The 17884-nt window shown below is 38.9% G+C and overlaps 2 protein-coding genes and 1 pseudogene across 8 annotated transcripts in view; all 3 read right to left on the bottom strand.

Moving 5' to 3' along the window:
• The window catches only part of LOC129015142 (neuroblastoma breakpoint family member 11-like), a 2260169-nt gene that overhangs the window by 1115278 nt on the left and 1127007 nt on the right, over positions 1–17884 (bottom strand).
• Positions 1–17884, bottom strand: part of FMO5 (flavin containing dimethylaniline monoxygenase 5) — a 52263-nt gene that overhangs the window by 3177 nt on the left and 31202 nt on the right. For 6 of the 7 annotated variants that reach the window (XM_063664064.1, XM_063664089.1, XM_063664099.1 and 3 more), the window contains exons 6-8: positions 14567–14766; positions 6918–7270; positions 740–812 (exon numbers count right to left, since the gene is read on the bottom strand). In XM_063664064.1, coding sequence (XP_063520134.1) covers positions 740–812; positions 6918–7270; positions 14567–14766 — 626 coding nt within the window. The remainder of the gene's footprint in view (positions 1–739; positions 813–6917; positions 7271–14566; positions 14767–17884) is intronic. The other variant, XM_063664105.1, reaches the window with a different exon arrangement.
• On the bottom strand, positions 8248–10764 carry LOC129028475 (T-complex protein 1 subunit theta-like; annotated as a pseudogene).

The following is a 17884-nucleotide window of genomic DNA, read 5'->3' as shown; positions in this document are numbered from 1 at the left end:
AACTTACTTTCTCTTCCTCCCACACAAGGGAAAGTTATGCAAGTATAATCAGTTGAAGATAACCATCTCTTTAGGCCTGGAATGATTTTGTCTCTCACTTTTCCACAGAAATTTAGAGAGTTACCATCAATTTCCACTTTGTCCAAATAAAAAACACCCAGCAATTGACCTTAAGTTCTGAAATTCAGACTGCTAAATGACTGTGTTCATCAAAACACTAAGCAGCTGGCTGTTACCATGTTCCCAACTCACATGGACTATTCATACCATGAGCCACTGTGACTTGAGTGTGCTGTCACATGAGCATTGCCAGCAAAGTGGCCACTGCAGACTTGTAAATCTACCTACAGATTTGTAATTCACCCATAGCTACCTCTCATTCATTTACTGTCACTATTCCTTCCTCTGGCAAGTCTACTAGCACTTCAAGTAATCCTCACAAAAATAATATACCTTCTGCCTTCTGATTTTATTTCCATATGCGTTTTCCTATGTGACTTTTTTTAAGGCATTAAACATATGATTTTAGACACCTAAAACTTTTCTCTCTTTTCTTACCCATATTTAGACTACTAGTGCTATTTCTCCATTCTATTGTCACAAACTATTTTTCTTTTTTTCTTCACAATAGAATCTAAATCCTTAATCTAACATGATGCAGTTAAATACAGTACAATATTTCTTTTATTAAGAAATAAGTAGAAATGTAACCATATATCTTCCTGGGAGAGTTTCTTACCTTTTGTCAATTTCCTCTTGAGCTTTAGATATTTCTGCCATCATTTCACTCTGTGAGGGCAATGTCTTTAGCCCTAAAGATAAAAATTAAAATTTTAACTGTAAAATTACCTCAGTAGGAACAATAATCCTATAAACAATACTATGCTATGGAGAATTCAAAGAAATACAGGATAAGTTTCCTGTACTCAAGGAGGTTACAATTCACTTGATCACCTTACTCTACTACCACCACAATATAATATTAACATCTGTAGCTTACTCTACTTATTCTTCTTTGTCTTTGGAAGAGATTTCCCCTACTCTGACTTCCAACCAATACCTGCCTCCTCCCTAATGTAGTCTTTCAGTTGGGAAATGAAATATGGACATGAGAATATGGCCTTAAAGGTATATGGAAAATTAGTTACAAAGTTAAAGGGCAGGGGAGTGGGAAAACAGCTGCACTTGTATTCTTGATGACAAAGGGGCCTTATATCAACAGAAAGAGAATGAAGTAAAAATAAATTCTTTTTTTTTTATTATACTTTAAGTTTTAGGGTACATGTGCACAATGTGCAGGTTTGTTACATATGTATACATGTGCCATGTTGGTGTGCTGCACCCATTAACTCGTCATTTAGCATTAGGTACATCTCCTAATGCTATCCCTCCCCTCAACCCCACAACAGTCCCCAGAGTGTGTGTGATGTTCCCCTTCCTGTGTCCAAGTGTTCTCATTGTTCAATTCCCACCTATGAGTGAGAACATGTGGTGTTTGGTTTTTTGTCCTTGTGATAGTTTGTTCAGAATGATGGTTTCCAGTTTCATCCATGTCCCTACAAAGGACATGAACTCTTCATTTTTTATGGCTACGTAGTATTCCATGGTGTATATGTGCCATATTTTCTTAATCCAGTCTATCATTGCTGGACATCTGGGTTGGTTCCAAGACTTTGCTATTGTGAATAGTGCCGCAATAAACATACGTGTTCATGTGTCTTTATAGCAGCATGATTTATAATCCTTTGGGTATATACCCAGTAATGGGATGGTTGGGTCAAATGGTATTTCTAGTTCTAGATCCCTGAGGAATCGCCACACTGACTTCCACAATGGTTGAACTAGTTTACAGTCCTACCAACAGTGTAAAAGTGTTCCCATTTCTCCACATCCTCTCCAGCACCTATTTTTTCCTGACTTTTTAATGACTGCCATTCTAACTGGTGTGAGATGGTATCTCATTGTGGTTTTCATTTGCATTTCTCTGGTGGCCAGTGATGATGAGCATTTTTTTATGTGTCTTTTGGCTGCATAAATGTCTTCTTTTGAGAAGTGTCTGTTCATATCCTTCACCCACTTTTTATGGGGTTGTTTTTTTCTTGTAAATTTGTTGAGTTCATTGTAGATTCTGGATATTAGCCCTTTGTCAGATGAGTAGGTTGTGAAAATTTTCTCCCATTTTGTAGGTTGCCTGTTCACTCTGATGGTAGTTTCTTTTGCTGTGCAGAAGCTCTTTAGTTTAATTAGATCCTATTTGTCAATTTTGGCTTTTGTTGCCATTGCTTTTGTTGTTTTAGATGTGAAGTCCTTGCCCATGCCTATGTCCTGAATGGTATTGCCTAGGTTTTTTCTAGGGTTTTTATGGTTTTAGGTCTAACATGTAAGTCTTTAATCCATCTTGAATTAATTTTTGTATAAGATGTAAGGAAGGGATCCAGTTTCAGCTTTCTACATATGGCTAGCCAGTTTTCCCAGCACCATTTATTAAATAGGGAATTCTTTCCCCATTGCTTGTTTTTGTCAGGTTTGTCAAAGATCAGATGGTTGTAGATATGTGGTGTTATTTCTGAGGGCTCTGTTCTGTTCCATTGATCTATATCTCCATTTTGGTACCAGTACCATGCTGTTTTGGTTACTGTAGCCTTGTAGTATAGTTTGAAGTCAGGTAGTGTGATGCCTCCAGCTTTGTTCTTTTGGCTTAGGATTGACTTGGTGATGCGGGCTCTTTTTTGGTTCCATATGAACTTTAAAGTAGTTTTTTTCCAGTTCTGTGAAGAAAGTCGTTGGTAGCTTGATGGGGATGGCATTGAATCTATAAATTACCTTGGGCAGTGTGGCCATTTTCACGATATTGATTCTTCCTACCCATGAGCATGGAATGTTCTTCCATTTGTTTGTATCCTCTTTTATTTCATTGAGCAGTGGTTTGTAGTTCTCCTTGAAGAGGTCCTTCACATCCCTTGTAAGTTGGATTCCTAGGTATTTTATTCTCTTTGAAGCAATTGTGAATGGGAGTTCACTCATGATTTGGCTCTCTGTCTGTTATTGGTGTATAAGAATGCTTGTGATTTTTGTACATTGATTTTGTATCCTGACACTTTGCTGAAGTTGCTTATCAGCTTAAGGAGATTTTGGGCTGAGACGATGGGGTTTTCTAGATATACAATCATGTCATCTGCAAACAGGGACAATTTGACTTCCTCTTTTCTTAATTGAATACCCTTTATTTCCTTCTCCTGCCTAATTCCCCTGGCCAGAACTTCCAACACTCTGTTGAATAGGAGTGGTGAGAGAGGGCATTCCTGTCTTGTGCCAGTTTTCAAAGGGAATGCTTCCAGTTTTTGCCCATTCAGTATGATATTGGCTGTGGGTTTGTCATAGATAGCTCTCATTATTTTGAGATACGTCCCATCAATACTTAATTTATTGAGAGTTTTTAGCATGAAGGGTTGTTGAATTTTGTCAAAGGCCTTTTCTGCATCTATTGAGATAATGATGTGGTTTTTGTCTTTGGTTCTGTTTATATGCTGGATTACATTTATTGATTTGCGTATGTTGAACCAGCCTTGCATTCCAGGGATGAAGCCCACTTGATCATGGTGAATAAGCTTTTTGATGTGCTGCTGGATTCTGTTTGCCAGTATTTCATTGAGGATTTTTGCATCAATGTTCATCAAGGATATTGGTCTAAAATTCTCTTTTTTTGTTGTGTCTCTGCCAGGCTTTGGTATCAGGATGATGCTGGCCTCATAAAATGAGTTAGGGAGGATTCCCTCTTTTTCTATTGATTGGAATAGTTTCAGAAGGAATGGTACCAGTTCCTCCTTGTACCTCTGGTAGAATTTGGCTGTGAATCCATCTGGTCCTGGACTCTTTTTGGTTGGTAAGCTATTGATTATTGCCACAATTTCAGAGCCTGTTATTGGTCTATTCAGAGATTCAACTTCTTCCTAGTTTAGTCTTGGGAGTGTGTATGTGTCAAGGAATTTATCCATTTCTTCTAGATTTTCTAGTTTATTTGCGGAGAGGTGTTTGTAGTATTCTCTGATGGTAGTTTGTATTTCTGTGGGATCAGTGGAGTCTAGGCTTGCAATACAAAGGCAAATATACATGAGTCCTTTACTTAAGGAGCTATCACTATATTACAAAGGGAGGGAAGAAATATGCATAGACTTTTCCTATACAAATAAAAAGTAAAAGGAGGGCATATCAAGAAGAAAGGACAGTGGAAGCAAAAGCACAGGGTACAAGGTACCTGCTGTGTTTGCTGCTTAGTGGGTACGTCATCCAGTGCATCTAGAGTATTGTAGGAAGTATGGTAAAGACTAGTGAAAGATGGGCCTGAGGCTGGGTACAGTGACTCATGCCTGTAATCCCAGCACTTTGGGAGGCTGAGGTGGGTGGCACGAGGTCAAGAGATGGAGACCATCCTGGCTAACATGGTGAAACCCTGTCTCTACTAAAAATACAAAAAAACTAGCCGGGCGTGGTGGCAGACACCTGTAGTCCCAGCTACTCGGGAGGCTGAGGCAGGAGAATGGCCTGAACCTGGGAGGTGGAGCTTGCAGTGGGCCGAGATAGCGCCACTGCACTCCAGCCTGGGCGACAGAGCAAGACTCGGTCTCAAAAAAAAAAAAAAAAAAAAAGAAAGATGGGCCGGAAGTTGGAGGTTGTATCCAATTTGTGGAGGAACTTTAATGCCAGGCTATGACATAATGCCTTCTTGTGATCCAGAGATTTGGTGTAACTTGATATAGTTTTCAAGGAAAGAAAGTTGCTGAGTGAAAATAAAACACTTGCAAGGGCTGCAAAAGAGGCAATCAAAAAAGAAACTATGTTTCATTTCAGTCAAGGCAAGGAAGTAAATTCAGTGTTCTAGAAAAGAGTAGAATATTTTCTTGACAAGAGAACAATAATTCCAGAGAACAGAAGAAGAAGGAAAATGGGGCTTGGTAGGGGAGAGACAGGGAAGGAGGCAGGCTTTGTTGGGCAGACATGAAAAAAATGGGAAAAACAAGCTAATCCAGAGGGTTTAAAATTGGCATAGTGAAGGGATAATTCAGGGAAGAGAAAGGCAAGAATGTGGGAGGCAGACAGATTGGCCATGGACAGAATAAAAAACCCAGGGTTCCTGTTGGAAGTCTGGTAAAGTTATAGAATTCTGAAGATTTCTTCCTTCTAGGTGTTAGAAAAAAGCTGGAGGAATTAGCACTAGGCTTCTGCTAGCATAGGAAGCTGGGCTTTTTGTACATTTTCCCTAAGATCCCATAATCTCATAGCCATAATGCAGACTCTTGCAAATACTCATTTTCTCTATTTCCTCTCAAGAATTCACTTGGTCTCGGAAAAGAGTCCCAGTTGCTTAAAGTATACTAAGATGCTGTGGCCTGTTTTAATGAACTGTTCTCCCCTTATGTAATTGACCCAATTAAAAGATCACTTTAATATGACTAGAATTAGGCCAACTTAATGGGCTATTTGCCTTTGACTGCTTGTATAGTTCTCTCAGGTAGTACATAATCTGCTGGATAGGACTGGAAGTAATGGAAATTTGGGGAAATTTAGAAAGGTTGTTGAACTATCAACTCTAATACCATTGGTTCTTTTTTTCTCTGCAACTGTGAAGATTTTCACTAGGGAAAACAAAAAAGGTGTAATTCCAACAGGAACTCGAGTAGTTTTAATTAAATGCTAGTAACAATAGCAAATTTTGTTATAACAACCATAGAATCAGTGAATTTCTTCTTTAGAAGGACCCTTAAACATCATCTTGTTTCTCTCTATCCTGAGGCTTGAATCTACTCCATACCTTCCCCCTCTCCTGCCCCGGCCCAGTAAGCATTCAGTCATTTGGCATCCTTTTCCTTTTCTGCTTAGAATTTCAGAGGCAGCCGGTTCCATCATGAAATGGCATTGGCTGATAGGAAAAAGGGTTTGGATTTTTTTCTTAATGGTAAGCTGATGTGTAACCCTCAAGATTTCACTCCTTGATTCTGGTTTGACCCTTTGAAGCTATACTGAGTAAATCTAATCCTTCTTCCATGGGCCTTCCCTTCAGATGTTTGAAGGAAATTCTCATATCTCTCCTGAAGTTTATCTTCTCCAGGCTAAATCTCTCTCCAGCTTTTTCAGTTGTACTTCAGATGGCATGTTTTCAAATCCCTTAAAAAATTTTTATCTCTCTCCTTATTAAACGCACTCCAGCTTCACTTTTAAAATGTATCATTAGGTGTGGTCTGGCCAGTTTAGAGAACAACAGTTGTAATGTTCTAGGACATTATAGTTTTTTAATGATGCTAGATTTAATTATTTCTTTGGAAGCTATATCATTCTACTGACTCATATGAAACCTATTCCCCATTTTTTTTTCCATATATTCCTAGCCAAAACTGAAAGAGGGGACACAAAAGGAGAAAAGTGAGAATTTGGGAGATTGAATATCCTACAATATTGACTAGTCTCCAACCAGGTCTTAATTTTTGGCTGAAATCAAGTCATACTATTTCTATATTTTATTTTATCTGTAATGAAAGAAGATAAAACTATTTTACTTCACAAATATATGCCAGTTGCCTAAAATCTAGATGAGTAAATTCTAATTTGGAGTACACATTGGAATTACTGGGGAATATTTTTCCCAAAGATGTTATGACTGCCCCACCCCAGACTAACTAAATAAGCATCAGCAGGGATGGTGTCAAAGCATGCATAGGTTGGAAAAATTTCCCAGGTATGATGTATGTCCATGGTTATAAATTGCTACTTTAGATTCACTCAAAAATAAATTTTTCTGTACTAACTTTGTGCTAGGCACTGTTGTAATAATACATGCTATCTCTAGCTATTTAAAAACAAGTACCTAAACAGAGGTAAACATATCACTAAGTATTAAGTAGTCTATTTGCATGGTCACTTACCTTTAAATACCTGAGCGGCCCAGCGTCCTTGGAGCTCTGAAATGGGCATAAGGGCTCCTAAGGGCTGAATCAAGCCTATGATTGCAAGAGTTGGCCTTTCCAGGTTAGGAGGGAAGACCTTTTTATACAGGGATATCTTGTTTTTGACCACTTTGACGGAATCTTCCAGAAACGGAAAGGCAAAGCTATAGCCTGTGGCAAAGATAACAGCATCAATGTCATCCTCCCTGGAGCCATCCTCGAATATGGCAGCTGTCTCTGTGAATTCCTTCACATTTCCTTTCACTTTCACCAAGCCAGAAATGATACGATTTGGCAGGTCATCATTTACGGTTGGATGCTGACTCAGAGCTCTGTGAGTGGTGACAAAGATCAAGTGGAGAAATGAGAGAAAGAGAAATCAGTACCATCTAAGTAAAATTTTGCTTTGGTGGAGGTAAACAGTATGCCAATAATCTTCCCCTTGGTCTATGCATGAAGTTTGGAAAGGTCTAATTTACACTAGGTTGGCACAGATCAAGATCAGATCTGAAGTTGGACCCTGGATGCACTGAAAGGGAGAGTGTTGGAGGAGTGAAGGAAGAGCTTTGTTTGAGGAGTGCATATATGATTTCTCGAGTAACAGTAATATTCTGTGTGTGATATGATAAGGCCACAGGTCAATAGTTTGTATCCTCATATCAAGAAGTCTGACAGAACTAAGCTGTCAACATTCTGTTCAGTCTCATTTCCAGTTTCAAAAGCTCAAGAGCTAGGTTTAGGCCACTGTTTTCCAAACTGTATAATAAATTACATGCATGTAGCAATTTACAGTTTATAAGTTGCTTTTACATGCATTAACTTGACTCTCACAAAACTCTATGAAGGAAGCAGAATGAGTGTCATTATCCAGGTTTTATAAATGAGGAAATTGAGGCCTAGAAAAGTTATGTGACTTGTCTAATGATACACAGCCTAGGATTTTAGAATTTATCTCAAAGTTGTTTTCAATGAATTATCTTGGTATACTTTGGGCTTGTTATTGTTTCCTAGGGACAGCATAGGATACGGATACTGGAAACATTGGGTTGGTGCAAAAGTAATTGCTTATTTTTTGCCATTACTTTTAATAATAATAAGGCTGGTTTCTAGTATCGTGGATCTTTCTAAAAAGCAGTCTTTTTTTTTTTTTTGAGACAGAGTCTCACTCTTTTGCCCAAGCTGGAATGCAGTGGCATGATCTTGGCTCACTGCAACCTCCACCTCCCAGGTTCAAGCGATTCTCCTGTCTCAGCCTCCCGAGTAGCTTGGACTACAGGCACCTGCCACCGTGCCTGGCTAATTTTTGTATTTTTAGTAGAGACGGGGTTTCACCATGTTGGCCAAGCTGGTCTCGAACTCCTGACCTCGTGATCCTTCCACTTCGGCCTCCCAAAGTGCTGGGATTACAGGCGTGAGCCACGGCACCTGGCCTAAAAAGCAGTCTTAATGCCTGAATATTATATTAACTCATCTTCAGACAGAGCTGTCCTGGCCTCAGGAATTTTATATGTTTAAATTACCACTACTGGTTTGTTGCATTTAGTTATGCTTTGACACTAGGTCGATTGTGTTCTGCATTCCAACCTCATGATTTCGTCTTTTTCTCCAAACCTACTCCTTTTCACCAGCAATACCACCATCCATCCATATTATTGCCCAACCCACAAAACCATGAGTTATGTATCTGGTCACCAAGCCTTTTCCCTTTCTCCTCTTAACATCCCCAAAATAGTTTTATCTACTTGTTATCTCAACCAGATGATACAATTGTCTTTAGGACCTCCTGTCCCATCCCACTCCCACACCATTTTCAAAATGGTCTTTCTAAAATGTAGGTATTACTGTGTTACTCACTTGCCTAAATCTTTGAATGGCTTTGGACTATCTTCATTCCATACTTTTCATTTAGTAGACCAAAGGTTTTCTTTTTTTTTTTTTTTGACAGTAACAATATGTTTATTATAACATCCAGCCAAGAATACAAACACAAAATACCTCTTAATTTAAGGAGAATAAGAAAACATCACCTGATTCTTAGAGTACTACTACAAATACAGCCTTCACCTACAGTAAAAATTAAGCCAATTTCAATCATTTTGGTCATCATCCCAGTCTTTCTTCCCACTTGCAGGCTTGGGCCCACCATCTGGTTTTGCGATGATGACCTGATCCACTCTAAGTATAGTGACTGCAGCATTAGTAGCGAATCTGATAGCCCAGTGTTTTCCCAGGTAAGTATCTAGAATACCAGCTTCCAACATGTCCTTTACAGCAGACTTCAGCCTCAGTATCTAATCCAACATTTTTATTTCCTTCTTGATGTACTGCATAAAGTTTAGAGATTACTTCACTGGCCTTAACTCCAGAATTTTCTGCCAGTGCACAGGGAATAGCTTCAAACGCCTCAGCAAACTTCTTAATAGCATACTGTTCAAGTCCAGGACATGTCTGTCCATATGATGTGATCTGTTTGGCTAATTCAATTTCTGTTGCTCCACCTCCGGGTACAAGACATTTATCCCTTGTAAGAACTTTGAAAGTATTAACACCATCATCTACTGCCCTTTCTATGTCATCCATCAGATTGTCTGTAGAGCCTCGAAGTACTATGGTAGAAATGGTACCATCTTCCTTTTCATGCTTAAAAACCACCACCTGAGTATCTCTAACTTCTGAGAGGTAAACACTGTCACAGTGTCCCATTTCTTCAAGGACAGGAGGTGTCAATCTAGGAAGAGCTGTAGCCACCAACTGTTTTACAGAGTCTTCGGAGATCTCATTTTGAGTTTAGCCTCACTAACGTGATATTATATTTGTTTGCATAATGAAGAGCCATGTCTGCCACTTTGCCACCTGTTACTATGACATTTGCACCAGTATCAGCAATAGCTTTGACTTATGCATCCATGAGATTTTCTTCTCCCTTACTAAAGTTCATCAATTCTTCATCAGTCTTTATCAACACTGTTCCCTTAGTTTCTGTTATCATGCCATCAAAAGGACAAGAGTACACTGCTATTTTTGCATCTTTGACAGATGTACATCACCTTCGGTTTCCTTCTTAAAAACCATGCCATGCAATACTGAAGAGGAACTGATACCAGAGCCCAGAATTTTACAAACTCTGATGTTATCAACTTTGAAATGGCCAGAATCAGGAAAAATAGATACGCATGCCTGAACAATAAGCTTGGCCAGAAATACTTCATTACCATATTGTTTACTCATTATGGAGGTACGAAGTAGAGATGAGACTTTGTCAACATCTCGAAAGTTTTTTGCAGAACAACATACCAAATTAGGAAGAATCTCATGAGCTTTTCTGCAGGCTATTTCATAACCTTCTATGACCTCTGAAACTGACAGGCCAATCCTCAGAAGTTCTTCAGCTAATTCCAGGAGACCTCCAGCAAATACCAGAACAAAGTTTGTGCCATCTCCAACTTCTTGCTTTTGCATATGAGAAGCCATTACAATCATTTTTGCAGCAGGATGCTGTACTTCTAGTTCTCTTAAAATAGTCGCTGCATCATTTGTCACAAACAATTTCTCCAAGTGGTTGATAACCATTTTGTTCATTCCATTTGGTCCATATGCTGTACGAGTGGTTTGGGCAAGCTCCTTGCAAGCTTGTATGTTTCTATACACAGCCTCCTCTAATTCTGAAAAGTGTTTTGCTCCCTCCTTGAGCATCTGGGCAAAGCCCGGAGCCTTGGGAACGTGAAGCGCCATGGCCAGCCTGCAGGAAGCCGTTCACGTGACCGCTCCGAAGACCGTGGAGGAACCAAAGGTTTTCATGCCTGATAAACCTGGAGATACATTCTGTCACTCTTCCATCTTTGCTATATAGTCCAGCCATACCAGACTACATGCAGGTCCTGGAGCATAATGTATTTTTTGCTATTCCAAGACTTTGTTTTTATAATTAGAATGCTATACCCTTGCTCTATTTGTTTGGCTATCTCCTATTATTCAACAAAGCCTCAATTTATTTTGCAACCACCAAAAACATGCATGCTAAAATAATTAGGGGAAAGGTTTTTAGGAAACACAATCTCCAAATGTCACCCCACTGATTAACTTCAAAGGGAAAAAATATAGTGGAGAAACTTGGTGGTATCTATACCACCTTATCTAAGTGGTCAAATTTAGCATCATTACTGTGAGATAAACTGACATACTGTGGCTCTTGATGTGACCCACTAAGATCAACATCCCCTATGTAGTATATGTGTCAAAAACATTTAACCTGAATATAATAAAGGAAAAAAACTATGCAAGTCTAAATTTAGAGACTCTCTACAAAACAATGCCTTGGGTTCTTAAAAAGAAAGCCCATGTCAAAGAGAGAATTATTTCTTATATAGACCAATGGAACAGAACAGAGCCCTCAGAAATAATACCACATATCTACAACTATCTGATCTTTGACAAAGCTGACAAAAACAAGCAATGGGGAAAGGATTCCCTATTTAACAAATGGTGCTGGGAAAACTGGCTAGCTATATGTAGAAAGCTGAAACTGAATCCCTTCCTTACACCTTATACAAAAATTAATTCAAAATGGATTAAAGACTTACATGTTAGACCTAAAACCATAAAAACCCTAGAAGAAAACCTAGGCAATACCATTCAGGACATAGGCATGGGCAAGGACTTCATGTCTAAAACAACAAAAGCAATGGCAACAAAAGCCAAAATTGACAAATAGGATCTAATTAAACTAAAGAGCTTCTGCACAGCAAAAGAAACTACCATCAGAGTGAACAGGCAACCTACAGAATGGGAGAAAATTTTTGCAATCTACTCATCTGACAAAGGGCTAATATCCAGAATCTACAAAGAACTCAAACAAATTTACAAGAAAAAAACAAACAACCCCATCAACAAGTGGGCGAAGGATATGAACAGACACTTCTCAAAAGAAGACATTTATGCAGCCAACAGACACATGAAAAAAGGCTCATAATCACTGGCCATCAGAGAAATGCAAATCAAAACCACAATGAGTTACCATCTCACACCAGTTAGAATGGCGATCATTAAAAAGTCAGTAAACAACAGGTGCTGGAGAGGATATGGAGAAATAGGAACACTTTTACACTGTTGGTGGGACTGTAAACTAGTTCAACCATTGTGGAAGACAGTGTGGCGATTCCTCAAAAAGAACTAGAAATACCATTTGACCCAGCCATCCCATTACTAGGTATATACCCAAAGGATTATAAATCATGCTGCTATAAAGACACATGCACACCTATGTTTATTGTGGCACTATTCAAGATAGCAAAGACTTGGAACCAACCCAGATGTCCAACAATGATAGACTGGATTAAGAAAATGTGGCACATATACACCATGGAATACCATGCAGCCATAAAAAATGATGAGTTCATGTCCTTTGTAGGGACATGGATGAAGCTAGAAACCATCATTCTCAGCAAACTATCACAAGGACAAAAAACCAAACACTGCATGTTCTTACTCACAGGTGGGAACTGAACAATGAGAACACTTGGACACAGGAAGGGGAACATCACACACCAGGGCCTGTTGCGGGGTGGGAAGAGGGGGGAAGGATAGCATTAGGAGATATACCTAATGTAAATGACGAGTTAATGGGTGCAGCACACCAACATGGCACATGTATACATATGTAACAAACCTGCACGTTGTGCACATGTACCCTAGAACTTAAAGTATAATAAAAAAACATATATATATAAAAAAGAGAGATTAAAGAGACATGACAACTAAATGTAATGGTGTGATTGATTACCTGACAGGATACTAGATTTAAAAAGATTTTTTTAAAGCTATAAAAAATACTATTGGGGCAACTGGGGATATTGCCAATGTATTAGATAATGTATTTTATCAATGTTAAATTTCCCACGTGTGATAATTATATGATGGTTATGTAGGAGAATGCCCTTTTTCTTATACAATATACACTGAAGTATTTAAAGTGTCTTAATGACTGCAACGTACTCAAATGGTTTCAGAAAAAAATGTACTTGTATATGTATGCTCTATATGTATGGATCTATCTACAGAGATGGGGAAAGAGAGGAAGCAAATATAGCAAACTTAACAGGTGAATCCAGGTGAAGGATATATGGGTGCTCATTGTACTTATTATTTTGCAACTTTTCTGTAGATCTGAACATTTTCAAAAATAAAAAGTTGGAGGGAAAATAAATTTAGAATCAGCCTCTAGAACTGTTTTCCCTTCCTGGTTCTGTGAGGACCCCATCCTTTGTACTTTCATAGCGCTCTATGTATTTCTTAATCATAATCTGTCCTCTTTCTTCTTATTATAGTATTTAAGGTAAGATCTATTTATTGAGTCTGCCATTTATTATTTCTGTTGCCCTCGGGAAAATTACTTAGTTTCTCTACATCTCAGTTTTTATATTTGTAAAATGTAGATTAAAAATTGTGGAGGCCAAAGCAACTCCATCTTAGATGCTAATCTACCATATTGACTTCTGATCAACGCTGGTTCCAGGAATACCTCTGAGATTTCCAGTTAATCTGTTGTTTAATAGTATGTGCTTACTGTAAATCCCACCCTTAGGGCAAACTCCTACCTATTCGCTCTGAAGTATGTGTGCCCCTCCCCTGTGGTATATCATCCCTGGGTCGGGAGGTAATGGTATGGGGATCTACCATCTTGTCTCACCACTGCCTGAGACAGACATGGCTTCTGTCTGTAAGTCCCTATGAAATGTTTGTAAGAAACTGAATCTGTCAGCTTCTTTCTTCAGCCTCTCAGCTTCCTCAGCCTTTGGGGTAGGTTTGCATAGACCTCCTCACTGTGAAACAAAAATAGTACCAACTTATAGGGCTATTGTGAGGATTAAGTGAGATACTGCATGTAACTCATTTAGCACTGTGCTTATCTTATAGAAAGTCCTCAGAAAGGTGAGTGTTATTTCTATTACTATTACTATTATGTCTTTTCTATCTGCATTTCATGCCCATGTATGATGCCTGGCTCATAACAGGTACTCAATGAGTAAATGATGCACTGTCCTCAGCTATCATTTTGTTGTTGGGCATCAAGCAAAAAGAACCTGGGGGAATGAGAAAAGGGTTACTGCCAAAGAGAATTGTAGACTAAAAACCCACAGACCAATAGATCTTGGACATCTGTGGGTACAAGTTAGAAATCTGATTTCAGATTCTATGAGTCTATAGGCTTTCTTTTCTTTTTCTTTTTTTTTTTTTTGAGACAGAGTCTCGCTCTGTTGCCCAGGCTGGAGTGCAGTGGTGCAATCTCAGCTCACTGCAACCTCTGCCTCCAGGGCTCAGGTGATTCTCCTGCCTCAGCCTCCTGAATAGCTGGGACTACAGACAGGTGCCACCACACCTGGCTAATTTTGTATTTTTAGTAGAGATGGGGTTTCACCATGTTGGCCAGGATGGTCTCAAACTCCTGAGCTCAGGTGATCCACCCGCCTCCACCTCCCAAAGTGCTGGGATTACAGGTGTGAGCCACCATGCTCAGCCACTATGGGTTTTCTTAATGTATGGGTAGAGGTAGCTCTACTATTAGCCAGTGTGAAGAGTCCTTATTCTTGTGCTTTGGCCATTATCCCTGCACTCCCCTCCTGGGAACATACCTGTGTTTAGGCTTCAGGCCAAACATTTCATGGTCAAACCTTTGGCTTATCTTTCTTTCCACATATTTGTTTGCTAATGATTGGCCACAGATCTTCCGCATAAAATATGTAAGTCGAGAAGAGAACAACACATCAGCAGGGTATCCGTAGTCCCCTACACGATTCAGGATCCAAGCCCCTCTCCTGGTGCTGAGGAAAACCTGGGGCATGGAAGAAATTGTTTGCTTTTGTCACTCAGATTCGTAAACCTTCAAAAGCACCCCCATTTTCTTCAAGAATCATTTCAGGCCGGGCATGGTGGCTCACGCCTGTAATCCCAGCACTTTGGGAGACCGAGGCGGGCGGATCACGAGGTCAGGAGATCGAGACCATCCTGGCTAACAGAGTGAAACCCCGTCTATACGAAAAAACCCCGTCTCTACTAAAAATACAAAAAATTAGCCGGGCGTGGTTGCAGGTGCCTGTAGTCCCAGCTACTCCGGAGGCTGAGGCAGGAGAATGGCGTTAACTTGGGAGGCGGAGCTTGCAGTGAGCCAAGATCGCACCACTGCGCTCCAGCCTGAGCGACAGAGCGAGACTCCGTCTCAAAAAAAAAAAAAAAAAAAAAAAGCGTTCAAACTCATTAGTCTGGCTTTTTAGCCCCTGCACAATCTTTGTGGGTTTTTATGTTTATTTCCTGCCATTTTCCTTCCCAAACATTAAACTTACAATTAAATTGGTGTATCTACTGGTGTATCTAAATTGGTCCAAGAATATGTCTTGCTCTAATACACCATTGTATTTCTGTTTAGTGCCATTATGCCTGCCTGAAATGCCTTCTTTCCTCTTAACTCTCCGGAGCCTGTTCATTTTTAAGACCCAGATCAAGATTGCCTCCTCCATGAAGAAACCACTGACTATTCAGGCTGACAATTTTCTCTCCATCCTCTGAATTTCTCTAGCACTTATCACCTGTAGAACTCATTAAAAATCATGTACTGGTAAAGTTGAAAGCAGCTGGAGGCCATTTAATCTAAAACCCTCATTCTTTTGCCATTGACACTGCTTGCATTATTACGAAAACCCCTGCTATTTATCATTTTTATTGATATTAAACTTTCTACACTCCTAATTTCTGTCCCTTCAAATGTGTTTTCTCAAGGGTAGGAGATAAAGCCTACACATCGACAGCAGATTATCATCACTTCCATTTATTGGGATTTGTGACCTTTAAGTTATTGTGCTGGGTCTTTCATCTATATTACAACAACCTCTTGAGGAAAGTATTATTACACCCATGTTATAGATGAGGGGCATGGAAAGGATGAATAACTTGCCTGAGATCACAGAGCTAGTAAGTGGCAGAGCTGAATTTCCAACCCAGGTCTGACTAACTCCAAAACCTGTGCTTAAGAAATGTTTGATTGATTATTTAATGGAGAAAAATAAGATTGCTAGTAGAACAACAGGAAGCTAGTCAGTCTTTCTGTGTCCTCTGCTGGCTAAAGTTCATGTTCAGAACTGATAAAGATTTGATATGCAGTTGCCTGGCAAAAGAATCACTTTTCCTACATTATGAAACTCTGTGGAGATGGCTTCCAGATTGTAAGTTATATAAGCACATTGCTTCATAGTCTTTTTGTCTAAGATGACCTGTCTACAGAGGGATAATTGTTTACTTCACAAATCTTATCTCGCCTAAAGTGACTGTAAGCACTGTGATAATTATGTACTTCCACAGTCACAGTTGAAAGAGCATATATGGTCTTAGAAACTGAACAATTTTGTATGCCGGCTATATAACTTCTGATGAGTAATGAAAATGCTCAGAGCCCTAATTAAAAGGTTTCCTATTTATGAAATAGTAATAATAATACATATATCGCAAGGCTGTTGTGATAATTAAGTAGTGTTTTTGTAAAAGGTGTGGTATATAGTAAATACTTGATAAGTGCTTAATGGCTGCCATATTTCTTATTTCAGTTTTCCATCTATACCTTGTTTTAAGCAAATAACATTTACAAATCAGATTTATAAGGAAAATTATTTAATCAATGTAATCTTATATGAAATTAATATTGAAAGAAAGGAATGTTTTCTCTTTACAAAAGCATCCACAAGAATTATATGAAAAACTTCCATGATATACTGAAATATATAGGCCCATTTAAAGCTTTTGGTTTATAAACAAATCATCATGAATACAATTTACAAGTAAAGCAAAAAGTTAGAACTCAGCAATTGAGTTTCTTCAGCTTGCATTAGTGGTGTGACAGTATTGCCTCTGCTATGCAGACATAGTTTTCCTTTGCATTTTCCCAGGCTTTCTCACAGACACAGCCACCTTATCTGTACCCATACAGAAATGCTTTGTTATATGGCAACCTGCAATTCCCCAGGGCAGGTAAGGCCAAGCTCCCTTAGAACTGCCCATTTGACAAGCCAATGATATTAAAGATGGCTCTCGCCATGGGTCCCCACTCCACATTTTGCACATTCTTCTACCATAACACCCACATACGTTTTAACCCTTGTTTATATAATTACTTTAATTATTTTTAATCCTTGTTTATATGATTATTTCCTGATAAATGTCTGTTGAATTAATTTATGAAGTATCATATGAAATAATTGTGATTATAGATGAGGATAGTAATGAGAAGTGTTTTCCAAACAAAGTTGTTGAGTAAGAGTCATTTAACAGAATTGTAGCACTAAGCTTCTAATTAAAATAAAACAATTTAAAACATCTTTGTAGAGAAGCACGGCTTAATTAAAGTTACTAAAGAACAACCAAGACATTTACCTATTGCCAATAGAGTTTGATTCAACACAGACATTAATAACAAAATACAATATTGGCATGTCTTTTTCCAGGAATTTATAGTGAAGACACTTGCTTCTCAGTTCAAAGTCTGCTATACAAAAACCAAAACAAACAAAACAAAAAGCCAAGGAGATATAATTGCTTTAAAATGAATGTTATTCTGAGTTACCTAACTGTACGCAAAGGCTGGGGCAAGCTGCTTGCATGTGCTACAGTTTGGACACTATATGGATACCCACATTGTCTTTGGGAAGACAAAATTGCTACTTTTCTCCATTTGGGGAGTGTAAAGGAAAATTCACACACCATCCTATGAGTGAAAACTTTCCAATGATCACGCATGCTTTCCTTTATGTAAGAACATAGCACTTCTGCTGGCCAATTGAAGATCCTCGCTCTCAATACTGCTCTCTAACAACCTCTCCCAGCAATTACTTGGTCTTTATCAAAGCCAGAGAGGCACACTCTGAGAAGATGCCTGATTAGGATAATGAGCCCAGACTTTAGCCGAT

This window comes from Pongo pygmaeus, chromosome 1 (assembly GCF_028885625.2).
Source record: "Pongo pygmaeus isolate AG05252 chromosome 1, NHGRI_mPonPyg2-v2.0_pri, whole genome shotgun sequence".
Taxonomy (NCBI): Eukaryota; Metazoa; Chordata; class Mammalia; order Primates; family Hominidae; genus Pongo; species Pongo pygmaeus.
This window is presented reverse-complemented; position numbering and strand designations above follow the sequence as displayed.